The following is a 16062-nucleotide window of genomic DNA, read 5'->3' as shown; positions in this document are numbered from 1 at the left end:
TTATGGAGAGACATAAAACGATGCGTGACTCTATTGTACATGTTTACAGATATACAGTTATCTTGTCGTACACAGTGACATCTCAACGACTAGAGTTGTTCTACATTCTACACAGAAGACTAGGGTTTTACACCGTGTTCAAGAGTCCTGTCAGTGTATTTTTGCAGCTTCGTGTTTTCTTCAAATCAACCCCAGAGTATCAAACAGAGCTGGTAAGATTGAATTGGGTTGTTATAAAATTCATTTTTTTTTTCCACAAGTGAATAAACTTCATTGTTTTTTTAAAAGTCTAAAAAAAACCTGGAGGTACAGTTGGGAAAAACAGGAGGTACAGTTGGTTAGTTCATGTTTCTATCAATTGACTTGTATCTCTTTTTTTTTTTTTTAATCTTTCTTTGATGGTGAAATCAGTACACAACATCCACATTCAGAACCACTTCGGGCAGGTATGTACCCTCTAAATCCTGCTCTTCGTTCCTTTCTAGCAAAAAAAAAAGAAAAGAAAAAGTAAAAAAAAAAAGGTAAATCAACTTGGAAATCCTTTGACGTGTCTCATCAAGAGGTTGTATGGCGTCCAGGCAGAGACAGTCCAACAGAGGTGACTACAGTTTACAAAGTTTCACTAGTCGGCTGGACCTGAAGAGTTTAGAGATTACTGTAGATCTTTTCTCTTGTTCTTTTTTTTGTTTTCATTAAAAAAGAAAATTAAAAACGCTCAAAATGATCAGTTAACAAGGCATACAAAATGTGGAAAAAGGGGAAATGAAAGATTGGACTGAGGTACCCTGAAGCCTGAGGTAGATCACAATACTGACATGCGCACTGTTCACATCCTGACCAAAGTTAACGCGGTGGTTCACTTTACTGTTCTCCTATTTTTTCAGGTTTTTATTTATATTATTATTCATAGTCTAGTTTTCAAGAAAATAAACACTTCCCTTCAAAACAATATGGCAGTGTCCCACTGAGGAAAAAAGAAAAGGACTTTGTTTTCTTTTTGTTTCTTATCAATAGCTCTCATCACAAAATAGGAAAAAAATAGATTCATAAATATTACTCTCTCTTTTTATATATATATACACACACACATGCACACACGCGCGCGCACACACACATACACACACGGAGGAAGCTGTGCGTATTGGCAATAACCTTGCGTCTGGAAGATGAAGCTGATGGGTGATGTCTGACAGGTGACAAATTAAGGCAACAAGCTTCCACAGTCTCCAAAGTAAAGCACAAAGGGGCCCCGGGACCTGCGTGTCCAGCGCGCTCCCGGAGCGGCCGACCAGCTCGCCAAAACAACTCCCAAACGGAGAAAGAAAAGTTTAAGAGCGAGAGTGAGAATGACAATCTGTGTGTCTGTGCCTCTGGCCCGGCCTGCTGGACACGGCAGGGGTGATAATTCTTTAAAAAAAGGCTGCATATCGTACATTCACAGCGGTCGTGCCATTTTAGAAAGCTCCCTGACAAGAGAGGGTTAAAGCCAAACGCGGGCTGCGGTCACGTTTGCGGTTGTGTGTGCACCACAGGTCATACAGTGCCCCCCCCACCCCACCCCTACCCACCCTCTACGACCCCCAGACTTCTCCTCGCTGCCACTCCACACACCGTGAGTCTGCACCCTCCCACCCACACGTCGCCTCCGGGGCCCTCAGCTCTCAGCCTGCGCTGGCCGTCCGGACGTCCTCTTAAGGTGAAGCGTGTGGTGGCGCACATTCAAAATGACGGGTCGCCTGTTAACAAGCAAAGGTGCACCAATTAAATATTTTTTAAGACGTCAATTTTATCTCTGATCGTCGAGGAGAATGCCTTTAGAGACATTTTTTTTTAATATCAGGACAACAAGCATGAATGTAGATATGGTCTACTGTACAGCATGGGAGAGTGACACCAGTTTACTGGTCAAAAAACAATCAAATAAATCCCTCTGTTGCGTTTAACCTCTGTTGAGCGAAAGTGGCAGTCAGTTCAATGTTATCAAAAGGCTACAGAAAAAAAGTGTTTCTTGACAACAAATATTTTTTATCCTATTAAAAAAAAAAGATGCCAGATGAGAGAGAGTGATGAGAAATTAGCGGAAAAGGAAGAAAAAACAAAACGCGTGTCGCATCAGGTATGAACGGTGAGAGACATTTCGAAGGGAAGTTATCTTTTGCGTTGGCACACACACAGGCTTGTTACAAAGACTCAGAACCATTCACCATATTGACTTATAGGGGTTTTCTTTTTGATTTCAGTGGCCTATTAATGTGAACAAAACAAAGGAAACCGCTTTATGTGGCCGTCACAGCCCAATCAATCTCTGGAACAAGCAAAATCTTGAAAACTGCACCGAGTCGTACTGCCATTTTGATAGAAAAAACCAACAGTGCATACTCTCAGTGTGTATCAATATACTTTTCTACTCTGTATTAATACTGCTAAGGATATTTAATCTGAATATCATCTCAAACTCATGTGAGAGAAGGTGTCCATTGTCACTCGTTCTCGTTCTAACCCAAAATATCAATCACAATGCCTCGTATACGCTCGTGTTAATACAGTTGCTTTATCCGTTTGTTAGGCCTATGTTAGTCCAACTTAAGAGATAACATTATGCAGGGCGACATACTATTTCCTGTTTACCTTTTTAACTGTGAAGACAACAGTTTCCTCCTTTCTTTTAGATTTTTTTGGTCTTTTTATTATATCAGTACGGTTTCTCCCACTCTATCTGCTCTCACAGGGCTGGCAGTGCACACAATGCCCTCAGCCTTTGGCTCTCACTTGTGTCCCCCCTAGTGAAGTTCTTTGGTTTTGATTGGTGCTGCTGGTCTGCCCTGCATGTCCCCCTTGGCCTTGGCCTTTGTCTGGGTAGGTCTCTGTCCATTTGGGAGGGCTACATTCATTGGCTGGCGCCCGCTGCAGCCGCCCCACTGGTCACTTGGAGTGGTGCGGTGACACAGCGGCGCCCTGCTGGTGCTTCTGTTCCTGCTGTTTGACCTGCTGAATGATCTCCCGGATCTTCCTCTGTGCAGTCTGTTGGAGAGACATCACACGCAGGATGAGGCGTTAATTGATACTTGACGACATGTCCATATGTACACATCCATAGCATCTCCATGACTGAACATGGCTGATGAAGAAAATCTAGCACAGTAAGTGGAGTTGGGATTATTTTGTCCAATAATTGTTATATTTACAGTAAAACAGTACAGAATTATTAATAGTTTATAATGAATAAAACCACTGTGAGAATTCAAAACATCTGTATTATAATTCAGCTTAAAGAAAAGCAGTGCCTGTGCTGAAAGTGGGTGAAACAGCCAATCAGAAATGATTATTTTCTGTATCATCAAGTACAAATGTTCCAACAGTAAGTCTAGCTGTAACTAGCTGGGTGACCTTCAAAGCTGTCACTTTCTCTGCATGCCTTAATTCTACTACTACTACTACTACCAATAATGATAATAATAACCCGTGTTAGGGCCTTAGACCTTTCTTGCGTACCTGGCTGGCAAAGAAATGCCCACTGATTTTCACAAAGACCTCGTCGTTCTCGTCTGGAGTTTGGTCCCGCGGTACGATGACCTCTGCACTCGTGAGGTTCTGGAGCTCGTTTACCTGGAAAAACAGACTCCAGAGATCATCACCTGGCTTTGAATTTCACCTCCAGCCTCACTTACGAAACACACTGACAGACAGAGTATCAAATTATGGTAAAGTGAAACACCCTATGATGCAAGGTGCTATCTGATGTACAGCAATCACTGCTGCGGGGAGCCCTGACTGATAACTGTGTAAAAATGTTCTTATGTAAATATAAATCGCAGCGGAACCACCTTCTCAGCAAAGACTTTATTGTTAAAGATGTTGTAGTTCACACCACAGTCTGAGTGTGAAGTGGAAAAGAAAAAATAAAATAAGCTGAACAAAAACAGCTCGCTCCCCTTTGCTGTTACATGTGGACTAATTCTGACAATTATGGGGCTCAAAATTGCAAAAAATACTTTTTTTATTCCTCAAACGTGCAGTAAAAATTCACAAAGTCAAAGTAACAAAAGTGAATGCGACATTTTATCTAGTTTTTTCTAACCACGATTCAGTTCAGCTTAAGCGTCACCTCACCGTCTTGCCGCCTTTGCCGATGACCCTGCCAGCTGCAGTTGAGGGAACCTTGATGTGCGTCTCCAGTTTGACCTCCTCCTTCGCTGTGAAGAAGTTCTCCTCTTTCAGTTTCCCATATATCCGACCTTGGGCCTGGAATAAAGAGGAGGGAATGAGGCAAGGAGAGACTGGGGAAAATGGAGACACACAGTGACCCACTGCTGTTGACTGTAATGCACAGCAAAATTTTTGAAAGTCTATTAATGAATTTTAAATAGCAGCTGTATCTTGAAAAGGCTGCATATTTCAGCATGGAATTATCCAAGTTTACATGATATTAATTCACAAATTCATAGTGTTTTTACCTTAAACTGAGCCTCTGGGGTTCCAGTAATGATAACCATCCTCTCAGTAACATTTGGGTTCTCAGCTGGGGCAATCTGACACACACACACATGTTATGGATATAAATTAGGAGAAAACATGGCCAGGAGCAGGTGATCTCTTGGTCATTCAGCGCATGCAACCACTGAATCATCTGCAAATTCCTACACATGAAACGCCTTTGATTACGTTACGAGGATCCACCAGCTGTCCCGCGTCTCCAGACGGGGCTCGAGGCGCTGAAATGCTCGGCTCATTAGTCATCTCCATTATTTTTATTTTTTTTGGTTTGTTTGTCACCATAAATAACTAACATCCTCAGCAGTGGTCCGTGAAGCGCTGCTGACTCAGCCGACCTCATGCCAGCTCGTTCGATGTGACGCTTTAAAAAAATGCGATGTAGGTTTAACTCCTGTTTGGACTCAACCCGACGCGGCTCGACCACCTCTCCGGCCCTCCTAACTGAAGCCAGCACTCCGCTGCCGCTGACAGACCCACCTTGATGGAGGCTCCAGCGAAGTGGGCGAGTTGTTTGATGTGCTGGCCCTTCTTGCCGATCAGGGCCCCGACTGCCTGAGTTGGAATAAAGAGGTAGACAACCTCCTGCTCTTGAGCCTGTTGCTGAGAAGAAGAAAAAAAAAAAAGAGACCACAGAAAAATAAATCTCACTACATTTTCCTCAACTCTCCTACAGATGGTGGCAGAGGGAAAAAAAATTCAAAACTGCTTTAAATAGTTGCAAAAATTTAGATTGAACTCATCAGATGCTTGCAGAGCAGCCGAAAAAACGAAAGCTAAATTGAGCTCTCTTTCTCTTTGGGTAAACATGCCACGCTGGCTGAGACTCAACGGAATATTTCCTATTAAGGCCGATGGTTGCCCTGTGTTTTCGTTTGTCTTAGCATGGTAACACTCATGCACTCGAGGTTTATGAAGTGAATTTTTACGAGCCACAGGACAACTCTGGGCTGAAAAGTCCCCTTCCAGAAATATTTGTGGTGTTCTGGTGACTGGGTGATGGTACGCAGGAATGCCAGACTCACTCTTCAACATAGACGCTGACTGGGAGGTTGGCATGGTCTGACAGTTATGTCTCCTCTCCGTTAGGCTCATATCTCCCTCTTTTTCGTTACACTGTGCCAGTCATAAAAGCCATACATCACTTGCAAAGAGAGACTCTCCTCAGCGCAAATGGCTCAGAAAACCAAGGTGTGAGGCTTTTCTTAAGCTTCTTGAGTGCAAAAAACATGGTTTTAAATGCCCTCAAATATCTAAATAGTTATCTAGCACCACACACAAAAAGCAAATTGTTTTGTGGTTAAGTCTCTGATCACCAAGGCAACATTGGCTATAGTGCAGATCTTAGGGGAACATACTGAGTGCTGGTGGGTGATGGCACTTGCTGGAGGAACCCCGTACAGGCCACTGAGATGTGAAGAGTGACTCTGAAAGTGAAGTGACAAGCAGACCGATCAGATGGCACACAAACACACAGACACATGCACGCACTCAAGCTCTTATTCGGGGGAATTTCGGGCATAAACTCACAGTGAATCACCCACTAACTTTCTTGACTACGAAGCACGCAAATACATTCTCGCACTCTGTCTCACACGCTTTGGCTCGACCTCGTCAGGCAATGAGTGGAGACTTTGTTTTACAGACGAACTGACTCATCTCTGGAGAAGATGGGGGAATTCTGGTCGCTCCAGACTGTGCACAACATCATGCAGGAAGACCTGAGTCAACACCGTATTGTTTTTTGAAAAAGCACTTCAGGGGGAACCTGGTTTACCATGCGTTGGAAGCAAATGGCTTTATCAAGTCAAACTAATCCCTGCTGGGGCTGCGCATGGCTGCACTGGGCGAGTACGATGGACAGTAGTAAAGTCATTCTAAAAGAAGCATTTTTTTATCCTTTTTCTGCACCTTTTATGGTTGTGTGCAGAGGTAGTCTGTTAAAAGAAAAGCAGCATACTCACTAAGAATGGGTTGTATCCTGCTGGTGCCACAGGGGGCACTGCACCTCGTGGTCCAGCAGCAGGGGGCAGCACCGGCAGACCAGAGGAGAAGATGCCCAGAGCGTTCAGGTTCAAGCCTGGGATCAGATTAGCCTGTTGCTGTGCAGAAGAAGAGAGGCAGATTTTATGTCGCGATTTGAAAACTAACTTAATTGTGGCCCATCATTTTTTATTTTTCAATCGATTTTCACGATCAGTTTATACACATTTTAACTTTCATGTCTGCAGGTTTAGAAAATCTCCCGCTCATAAGAGGCAAAGAGAAACAAATGACCCCTGCTACGTAAGTACACTTTTACCTGATTTTTTAAATAAGCAATAACCATCAATAGCAACCATCACAACAATCGAGTAATCTTTTAAAGCATTAATCAGTTAAAATAATAAACAGTATTTTTGTTCCAGTTTCTCAAATATGTGTTTGAATGCATTTGGGTTTCGACTGTTGTTCGGATAAAACAAGACATTTGAAGATGTCAGTTTGCACTCTGGGAAATAGTAAGAGACATTTTTTAGGATCATCATGTGCAGATTAACTGATAATCAAAATAACAGTTAGTTGCAGCCCTTGTTGCATGAACTGCTCCTTTCTTACCACTAACTGCATTCCATCAAAGTGTTACTTATATTTGTGCTAGTCGCAGCTGTCCAGTGATTCAGTATTTTCAAGTGTTCCAGTCAGGGTTGAGACAATTCTCCTCCTTTAGCTACATAAACCATTTAAAAACCCACGGGGCTATTAGAAAAATGCATTGTCACCAGGCTGAAGACAGGGCTGTTTTTTTTTAGCCCATGTTCCTAGAGGTGTGTGGTTTTCACAGCACAGTTTGCTGCTGTAATGGCAAGACAACAACATTTCTCCCTCAAAGCCAAGTCAGCTATTCTGGTTTCATGGCCGTGCAGAGACACGCGGTCTCCTTTCACTTCCTTGTTCCCTGAGAGCTTTGTGTAATATCCACAGTGTCACGCTAGATGGCCCTCACCGCTTGCTGTAGACTCAACATTCAGGCCGACAGGTGCCAGAACTGCTCTCACCAGCCAGCACAGTTTAACCGCATGCTGCGTGATACTTCTTGATGATGATTCCTGAGCCAATATTTGGACAGTCAAAACAAAGGAGACAATGGCAGCTCGTGTGGACGTAGCAAAGAAAGAGCAGATACTGATTCGCAATCCCTCCACAAGCAGCTGTTGCTCATCATGACGGGCTGCATCACGGCGAATGCGATCACTTTACCAGCATCTCTCCCTGCATTACTGCAATGCAATGGGGAGGGTGCAGCTTGTGATATCATCACTATCTCTCTTCCTCTGAGGTTGACCTCTCTGTCCTGCAGCACTGGTGATGTCATCGGGGGCAGTGTGAAAGAGGAGCTGGGTGAGAGAGAGCGGCCTACAGATATCAGATGGATGCTGGGAAACGCAGTGTGTTACAGCAGGAACACAGACCCACACAGCGGGGAAGTGAGCGTGAGTCAGAGGCTCTGTGAAACAGACACACACACACGTACGCAGACACGCTGTGCTCAAACAACCTACTCACTGATGAGCTATTCCTTGATCGTTTACTGTTATCCATTTACCAAGCAGACAACACACGCATTACGAATGCTGGTGGTGACATACTGAATGGAGAGGCAATGTTATCCTGCTGTATATCATCACTCGTCTTCGCTGTTCACCTGTCAGTCTGTGTGAGTCAACCTGAGATCATAACCACACACACAGACACACACACACACACACACTGGGATGTTGAAGAAGCCTGCAGACGGTAACCTTTCAGCTCAGCTTACGTTTATAGCAGCAATGTCATTCTCGTAGGCTTCCCTCAGTTTCTTCATGATCTCTGCCTCGGCTCTGCAAACCGCCTCCAAGCTGCCCTTAACCGTGATGGTCCTCTCAGGGTTGTAAATGGTTAAATCTTGTAACCTGTATGGGGGATGACACACACACACACACACACACACACACACACACACCCACACACACACACACACACACACACACACACACACACACACACACACACACACACACACACACACACACACACACACCAGTATATGTAAATGAAACTATAAACACAGAGAACAGGTGTACTCTTTCTTGTGAGCATTCTGGTCACATATTTTCCTCGAAAGTCTTGGTGGCTGAGCTGATTTTAATTGCATTTCCTGTCTTTGTGTTTATCTAACTTAGCTAACAATTTAGTTCTGCCTTTCCAGACAGTTGGAGGACACAGAATACAGATTAATAATAATAATAATAATAGTAATGATGATGATAATAATGGTCAAAAGCAGAGGCCAGGATAGTCTGTCTTGAAGTTCCTTGGTTTGGATAAAAACAATGGTTCCTACATTTCCCATGAAGCAGCTGGATAGGGTTTGAGTCACATCATATGGGATGGAAGGTAGAGATGGAAAAATTTTCATGTTGACGACTTTTTTGCATTCACACCAGCTGACAGCTCAAGCTGGCTGATTACAGAGTTGGTTGTGTGCAGGTTGAAAATAGAGTGCATTAAAGTGTAACACTGTCTCCATTAAATTTGGGTTTAATTACATGGACGTTGGCTGCCGTGAGACATCTTTGTTTCCTTGATTTCCAAACACTTCCGTGTAATTTAGTGGGCAGTATCAGAGCATAAGAGAAAAATCTGACTTTCTCAGTCGTAATTAATGACTTGGATGCTGACGTGAGCGCTATTTACAAGTCGGAAACTCCTAATTACCAACAATTACTGGTGGCGTGCCACATTTAACAGCTAGTTTGTACCTCTGAAGGTCAAGATGTGAATATCAAAATAGTGTCGAGAAATTATTCGGAGAAGAACTGCTGTAGAAGAAGACATTACTGTAGGGAAAAACACTGCAGCAAGATATTTAGCTTGATCTTATCATTCAGTGAAACAGCCAAATCACGACTCAGCCCGTCTGAAATGAAACTAAAATTAACTTCAGTTCGGTTAAAAAAAAAAGAAAGAAAAGAAAAATATAAGTGAAAAACAGCTCTTCTCACATTCATTCATTCAAAACACTGACTTTGCTGCTCTATAGCTTATTTGTAGTCTTAATAAGTACGGCCGCCATTACAAAGAGGAAAGCTCGGATGATTCCAAGCGTCCTGAGTTCACGGGGGTTTCTCAAAAATACTATGTAAACATAGAACATGATTTATTCGAGAACATCATATAGGGCCCCTTATATCATATTTTAACGTTTTGTAATTTCGTAAGTAAAATGATGGCGTGTTTGTCCAATACCTTTTTTGTTTAAATCATCCTACCTGGATGATGCCTGCCATGAGACACCCCTCAGTACAAACCTTGAGTGGTTCAGTCCTACCTAGTTGCGTTCGCGAGTCAGGAGTGGAGGACAGTAGTTGACAATTTATGTGTGTATCACGCAGGCATCAAAATCATGGACACAGAGACAGGAGGACAAGCAGACAAGGGCTCAGAGGGGGAATAAGGGGCAGCTATTTAATTAACCCCCCAAAAAACAAGTGCCCATGTCGTGTCCATGGGAAGCCACAAAGCTACGTTAGCGTTTTGTGAACACATCCTGGCTGAATGTTGAAGCTAGTCGCAACCATGCGACACTACAATAATATCACTGGTGTTTTGATTTTACTTATTGTAAGTACACTTACAATATTCTTACAGTCGTAACGTTTTGTTTATTTAGCCGAAATTATAATGATGAAATTACATGAAAGAATCACAAAGACACTGAACTACATACAATAGTTCCTCAGATATTATATTACTATATTACAGTATACCTTATACAAAATTCTAGCATTAGTATGTGTAATTGGTATGTGCAAACCTGCTCAGTGTTTAAGTAAGACATCAGGAAATGTTGGTGGTTGAAATTATGATGTTAATACTATTATGGAATATACTATATTAAACTCTTCTATATATTCTTTCATGGGGTCCATAATCTCTGTTCCCTGTTAACAAATGTTTGTTTTATCGCCTTTGCATGAGGCTGATACATCAGCTGAGCTGTACATGTATTAAAATACACAAATCAAATAAGCTCCATGAAGCAGTTAGCCTGGAAGCTGTAGAAACTATACAAACTTTAGGCCTCTGAAGCAGAACCAATCCATTCTGTCATCGGTGACGGTGGATGTGGAGGACACTCTGAAAGGATTTCACAGAAGCATCAGTATTGAATGCACTGTTTGCCTCTTCTCAAAAGGACCCTCTCCCTTGTCTCTGCACCTCCCTCCTCTCATCCTCAAGGCTCATTACGTCCTCAGAGCTCACGCAGACAGAGCAATTCATTAGCCCTAAATGAACAAAGGTTGGCGAGCATGGTTCGTTAAATGGGGTGTAACCACCACCTCTCTAATATCATGTTCTGGAGTGAAGGAGCTGTAATCAACTCTTCCCATTTGTTCTCTAACAACTCAGTTAAGTGAAACCACATGCTGGGAGGCTAATGAGGACGGGTGGAGAAAGGTGTGGCGCCAAGATGTTGGAATCACTGCCTGTTATTTGGGCATTGGGTTAAATTTGGTCATCGTCTTTGGAGGTAATTGTTGCTGTTCCGTTCCACAGTCATACAAGTGATTACGTCATAGTGTTCAAATCCTCTGGTGTGTGTTTGTTTGGAAGAAGGAAGGCGGGAGCAGCGACTTACGAGGAGATGGTAATCTTGGTCCCTGTCTCCTCCTCAATCTTCTTCAGGTTGCGGCCTTCCTTCCCAATCAGCCGGCCCACAAGGCTGTTGTGGGCGAGGATTTTGAGAGTGACCTCCTCCGACCTGCAAACACACACACGCACACACACACACACACACACACACACAAACTCAGGTTAGGCCGAAATGATAGAAGATAAGTTCTGCTCAGTGTCACTGATGCGGCGTGAGGAATATTACGGTGGGATGGGGATGAACAGGAATGTGGATAACTGCCCAGCTGGAAGTGCTGCTGTAAGCACAAGGCACAATGTTAAGAAATGACCCCTTTATTTGGAGATAAGTACTTGATGGTTCCTTTTTTGGTTTTTACACATTTTCACTGAAAAATACCCAGTTCTGACCCATCTTGTATTTTGATCCAGTTTGTATCAGTGGAAACCCAAAACTTCTGGTGCTCCCTGAAGTTTACAATAAACAAGCTACTGCTGCAATAAGCTCAGAAAATGCTTCAGCTAATCACAGGTGAAAACTGAATTAAACAACCTTTTAATAATGTGGTCTAAGCAAGTGAAAACACTAACACTTGAGATTTTTTTGCATTTCTAAAATTTAAATTATATCTCTTTTGTCATTATAATAAAATAAACTGATAAATTCCTTCCTCTTATTTAGTTTAATTCCTCTTAGGGTTTTCCTGGAAAGAACCATGTAATTTTGCAGTAATTATGGATAAAATGGTGACAGCGGTCAATTTGTAGGCCTACACTTCCGATTAATTGATTGGAATTAACTGCTGAGCAAAACCTCTTAGAGTCTGCACACGGCAGCTTAACTGCACATGCGAAAGTGTTTAATTTGTCTACAGAGAAACATGCAGTTTAACATTTCTGAAGAACAAAGCTTTTAGTAATTCTGTGGCTTGTCAAAGACAAAATTAAGGACATACTGTACGTGCACATTCAATCAAATGTTACATCTTGCTGACATTCTTCTGGTATTCTTCTCCTGCTATTGAGGTTGGTAGAATTAAAATATTCAGGAGGAAAATAGATAGTGCAAGCTGTGTTATTTGGCTGAAGTGGAAAGTGAGTCCCATTTTCTTTTGTACTGTACAGATTATGATGATTTAAGAGAGTTAATTTTCCATGAAATGCCTCGATAAAACCCTGAAATGTTTTGTGTGCAGATGAGTACAAATTGAAATGGCTGTTTAATCCCGATGTCTTTAACTTTGTCTCAAAAGCCTGGAGGAGGAGGAGGAGGAGGAGGAGGAGGAGGAGGAGGCGAGATGAGCTATTTAACTAATATTTGTTCTTATTTCTCCAATATTATATCATAAATGAGGGGGGTGTGCAAGTGATTTCTGAATTGTTTTGAAGACATTGAAGGATTAAAGATTTGATTGCGAAAATTAAGCAGATGTATGCAATAATCCATTCATTGATTCAGTAGTAATAATTATAACAAAACATTTCTTTAGCATAAATTTAGGCATTCTTTCAGAGAAATTTATCTGGAAACCATCACTTGTTTTTCAACTAATTAAATAAGAATAAGAACCACAAATGCCATAGATTTCTCCTGGAACCTTTGAGGAAATAACTAGAAAATAAGACACCCATAACATGAAGCAAAAAAACCAACACACACATAGTGCATGTATGCATGTATGTACGTATGTGTGTGTGCAGATGAGTGTGTGTTGATGGATGGATGCAATAAGATGTTGGACAGCAGTATAATTTCTCTATAATCTATACTTCGTTTCTGTGCTACAATTGTGGGGTACATGTATGAATTAAGGTTGTGGTGTGGTGAGGTGGGGTGGAGGGTAACCAGATGCTAGGGGTTTCTTTTGGGTGGGGTCGCAGACTTTGTGGCAGCATGTGTGTGTGTCAGGGAGGGGCATGTTATAATGTGTGAGTTTTGATCTTTGCTGAAATCAGTTTGGGTTGAGCAGTGGGGGCAGTGAAGGGAGATGACAGTGCTGTGAATCTAAAGGCCAAGCTGGTTGGGGTTGTCACTAGGCCTCCTTGGTGAGATTACAGGGTGTGGGGCATCTGAGGTGACAGGTTCGTTTGTGCAGGTGTGGCACCCAGGCAGGGCAGGGTGGTGTTATTAAGTCAACATGCAGCGGGGGTGTGGATGTTGTTGTGACTTTTGAGGGGAGGATTGCTGTTTTGACAGATTGAAGTGGATCAGACCAGCCGGAATTCTTGTCGTGACATTACATCACAATCATATGACAGACCCTTTTCAATAAATCAACAATTGCATTCAGACTCAACAGGAACGCGAGCTGGAAGACATGAATACTTCTGTTTTGAGCTGTGTTAAGTGGGTCTTTGCTGCCCAAATGTTTTTGATTTAGAGGAAAATATTGGTGGCATTGAGAGCTTCGACCCACTTTCAAACTTGTTTGAACCCATTTTCTTTATTTACAACTTTAAATAATGCTTAGAAATTTTGAGTAATGTGCTTATTGGTTTTCTTGCTCAGATTTAGATGACAAAATCAACACCACTCGCTTGTCTGCATGGTAAACATGAAGTTACAACCATACAGCTGATTAGCTTAGCTTACATAAAGACTGGAAACTTGATCCAAAGGTGACAAAATACACCTGCTAGCTTCTGTAAAGCTTACTAATTACAATGTGAATCAGCAAAGTGTTTACACCTCCAGTCATAGGCAAAATGTCAATTTATTCCTTTAATGGTGTGAAACCTGGCTTGAAACTCTTCCTGGCAAACAAAAGAAGAAGAAGAAGACAGTTGTCATAAAAACATGCTTCCTCTGGAAGTCAGGAGATCAGCAGGAAGCAAAGTGTGATGTTATTACAGCTAGAAGTGAAAAATGTTTTGGGCCGAATGCTTTAAGTTTCACGTGCATGCTCAGCAGCCTGAAATATTCTCTGGTTCAATGGGAGACCACAGCTTGATGTTTTCCACCGTATCTTGCTTTTTTTTTTCTGAATCCAGCAATGTAGGATCGAGCTCTTACATCCCAAACAACAAGTGTTGTGCACACACTGCCAGAGGCAATGTGAGTGAGTGCAGCCCCCTAGTCACACAACACACTTGAAAATAAATAAAGATAAATAGTGGTATTATGTGTTAATGGTTGGTGTTGATGCTCAGATCCAGCAGAGGTTCAAAGAGTTTAAAAGGTGCAAAAGGTATCTTGTTAAAAGTGTCAAGCCCAATTAGACATGTTGGCCTCGTTTCTTAAATGCTAAGCTGCGGTCACGTGTTAGCCTATGTGAGTGTGTCGTGCGCACTGTGTTTACTGTGTTAGTGGTCCAAGCAAGAGAATGCACAGTGAGATTAAAAGGTGTGCAGGCAGGTTAAAGGATAAGATTACAGCTCTGTAGACATTATGGCTAATCTCCCTGAGGGAGTGTATACATGCTCTGCAGGAGCACGGCTAAGTAAGTGTGCATGCATGTCTATGAATGCTTGCATATGTCGCAGTGCAGACTCACGTCTTGGTCTCGTTGGCTTCCTTCTGCATGATGTCCAGGATCATGCGACAGGCGGAGGAGCAGCCCTCGGGAGTTGAGTGGATGGTGATGGGCTTTTCTGCTGCACCTGCATTTTCCTTCCGATGAATGTCCACCCTGAGAGAGGCAGAGGCGGACAGGCAGAAGGACAGAGAGATGAACTCAATATTGAGAAGGACAGAGACAAAGCCGAGAGAAGAAAGTAAAATTGACGTGCTCAAGTTTGACATGTTGTGTCTTACAGACCGAAAGAACACAAAGAAAGAAGATTGAGGTACTAAAAAGAGAAGAAACTATTTAAAAATTTCTGGCATTTTTCACAAAAGAAAAATATAAAGCAACAGAAACATGTTATCTTTCAAACCTGAATTAATTGCGCTGCTCATTTCCAAAATTTGATAAGATAAAGCTTTTACTGTGTTCTATCGTGCATCATATCTCAGACAATTGGTCTTCAAATGCAAGCCTGGATACAGTGCCAAAATGCCTAATTAATTCAAGCTTCAACAAAATTAGAGCAGAGCTGTCTGAGAAGTTAATAAAGCATGAACAGAACAGGAACCGGGTGAGATCTAACATGAGACAGCAGCTCACTTGGACTGTGTCTGTTTGGTGACATTCTTGATGGTGAGGCCCTCCTTGCCAATGATGGCTCCCACAAACTGAGTAGGCACGAGCATGCGCAGGGGGAAGTCGTGCTGTCTGGGGCGCGATGCACAGAATTCTCCTGAGGGCCCGGGCTGAGAGGCGCCCTGGTCCCGGGACGACCGACCCCCGCGCCGCGTGCGGGGGGGAGCCTGGTCGGGCGGAGCTGCATCCATGTCCGCAATATATGACACCTTGAAGGAGTAGTCGTCGAACTGGTGTCCTGTTAACTTCTCAATGGCTCTGGAGGGTGGAGGAGCAGGAGGAGGAGGTATGAGGCAAGAACAATAAAAGCAGTCAGTATAATCAATTGCAACTGTCAATACAAGGAAATAATAATATCTTAATAATAATGGCAGCCTTTGATCAACTTGCTTAGAGCGACATGAGTTCATGAAGCTGTCTCATATCTCCTGCTTTCCCTCCATGCATTGATTGTGTGCATCATCAGAAATTAGCGATGAGACATTACCTCATTAAGGAGGTAAGTGAAGTAACATCAGAAGCAGACTCTGAACAAATGACAACAGTGGTGGAAAGATTTAAAGAACGGTAAATGGACTGAGCCTGCATTCACCCATTCACAAACACACTCATGCTACGGTAGCTAGGCCACCTGCTCATTATGAGCATCAGCACACACACACCGATGCATCGGGGGCAATTTGGGGTTCAGTATCCGTTGTCAGTATCTTGCCTGAGGATATTTCGACATGTAGACTGCTCCCGAGGCCAGGGAGCGAACCTTGAGTGAGCT

General features: G+C 42.7%; 1 protein-coding gene across 2 annotated transcripts in view; it reads right to left on the bottom strand.

Moving 5' to 3' along the window:
- Nucleotides 1-16062, bottom strand: part of igf2bp2a (insulin-like growth factor 2 mRNA binding protein 2a) — a 52050-nt gene continuing 35988 nt past the window's right edge. The window contains exons 6-16 of one of the 2 annotated variants that reach the window (XM_070975515.1): nucleotides 15255-15548; nucleotides 14643-14777; nucleotides 11156-11278; nucleotides 8291-8426; nucleotides 6456-6593; nucleotides 5850-5918; nucleotides 4972-5094; nucleotides 4455-4529; nucleotides 4111-4242; nucleotides 3493-3606; nucleotides 1-3021 (exon numbers count right to left, since the gene is read on the bottom strand). In XM_070975515.1, coding sequence (XP_070831616.1) covers nucleotides 2923-3021; nucleotides 3493-3606; nucleotides 4111-4242; nucleotides 4455-4529; nucleotides 4972-5094; nucleotides 5850-5918; nucleotides 6456-6593; nucleotides 8291-8426; nucleotides 11156-11278; nucleotides 14643-14777; nucleotides 15255-15548 — 1438 coding nt within the window. In that variant the 3' untranslated portion in view covers nucleotides 1-2922. The remainder of the gene's footprint in view (nucleotides 3022-3492; nucleotides 3607-4110; nucleotides 4243-4454; nucleotides 4530-4971; nucleotides 5095-5849; nucleotides 5919-6455; nucleotides 6594-8290; nucleotides 8427-11155; nucleotides 11279-14642; nucleotides 14778-15254; nucleotides 15549-16062) is intronic. The other variant, XM_070975516.1, reaches the window with a different exon arrangement.

This window comes from Chaetodon trifascialis, chromosome 12 (genome assembly GCF_039877785.1).
Source record: "Chaetodon trifascialis isolate fChaTrf1 chromosome 12, fChaTrf1.hap1, whole genome shotgun sequence".
In the NCBI taxonomy this organism is placed as follows: Eukaryota; Metazoa; Chordata; class Actinopteri; order Chaetodontiformes; family Chaetodontidae; genus Chaetodon; species Chaetodon trifascialis.
This window is presented reverse-complemented; position numbering and strand designations above follow the sequence as displayed.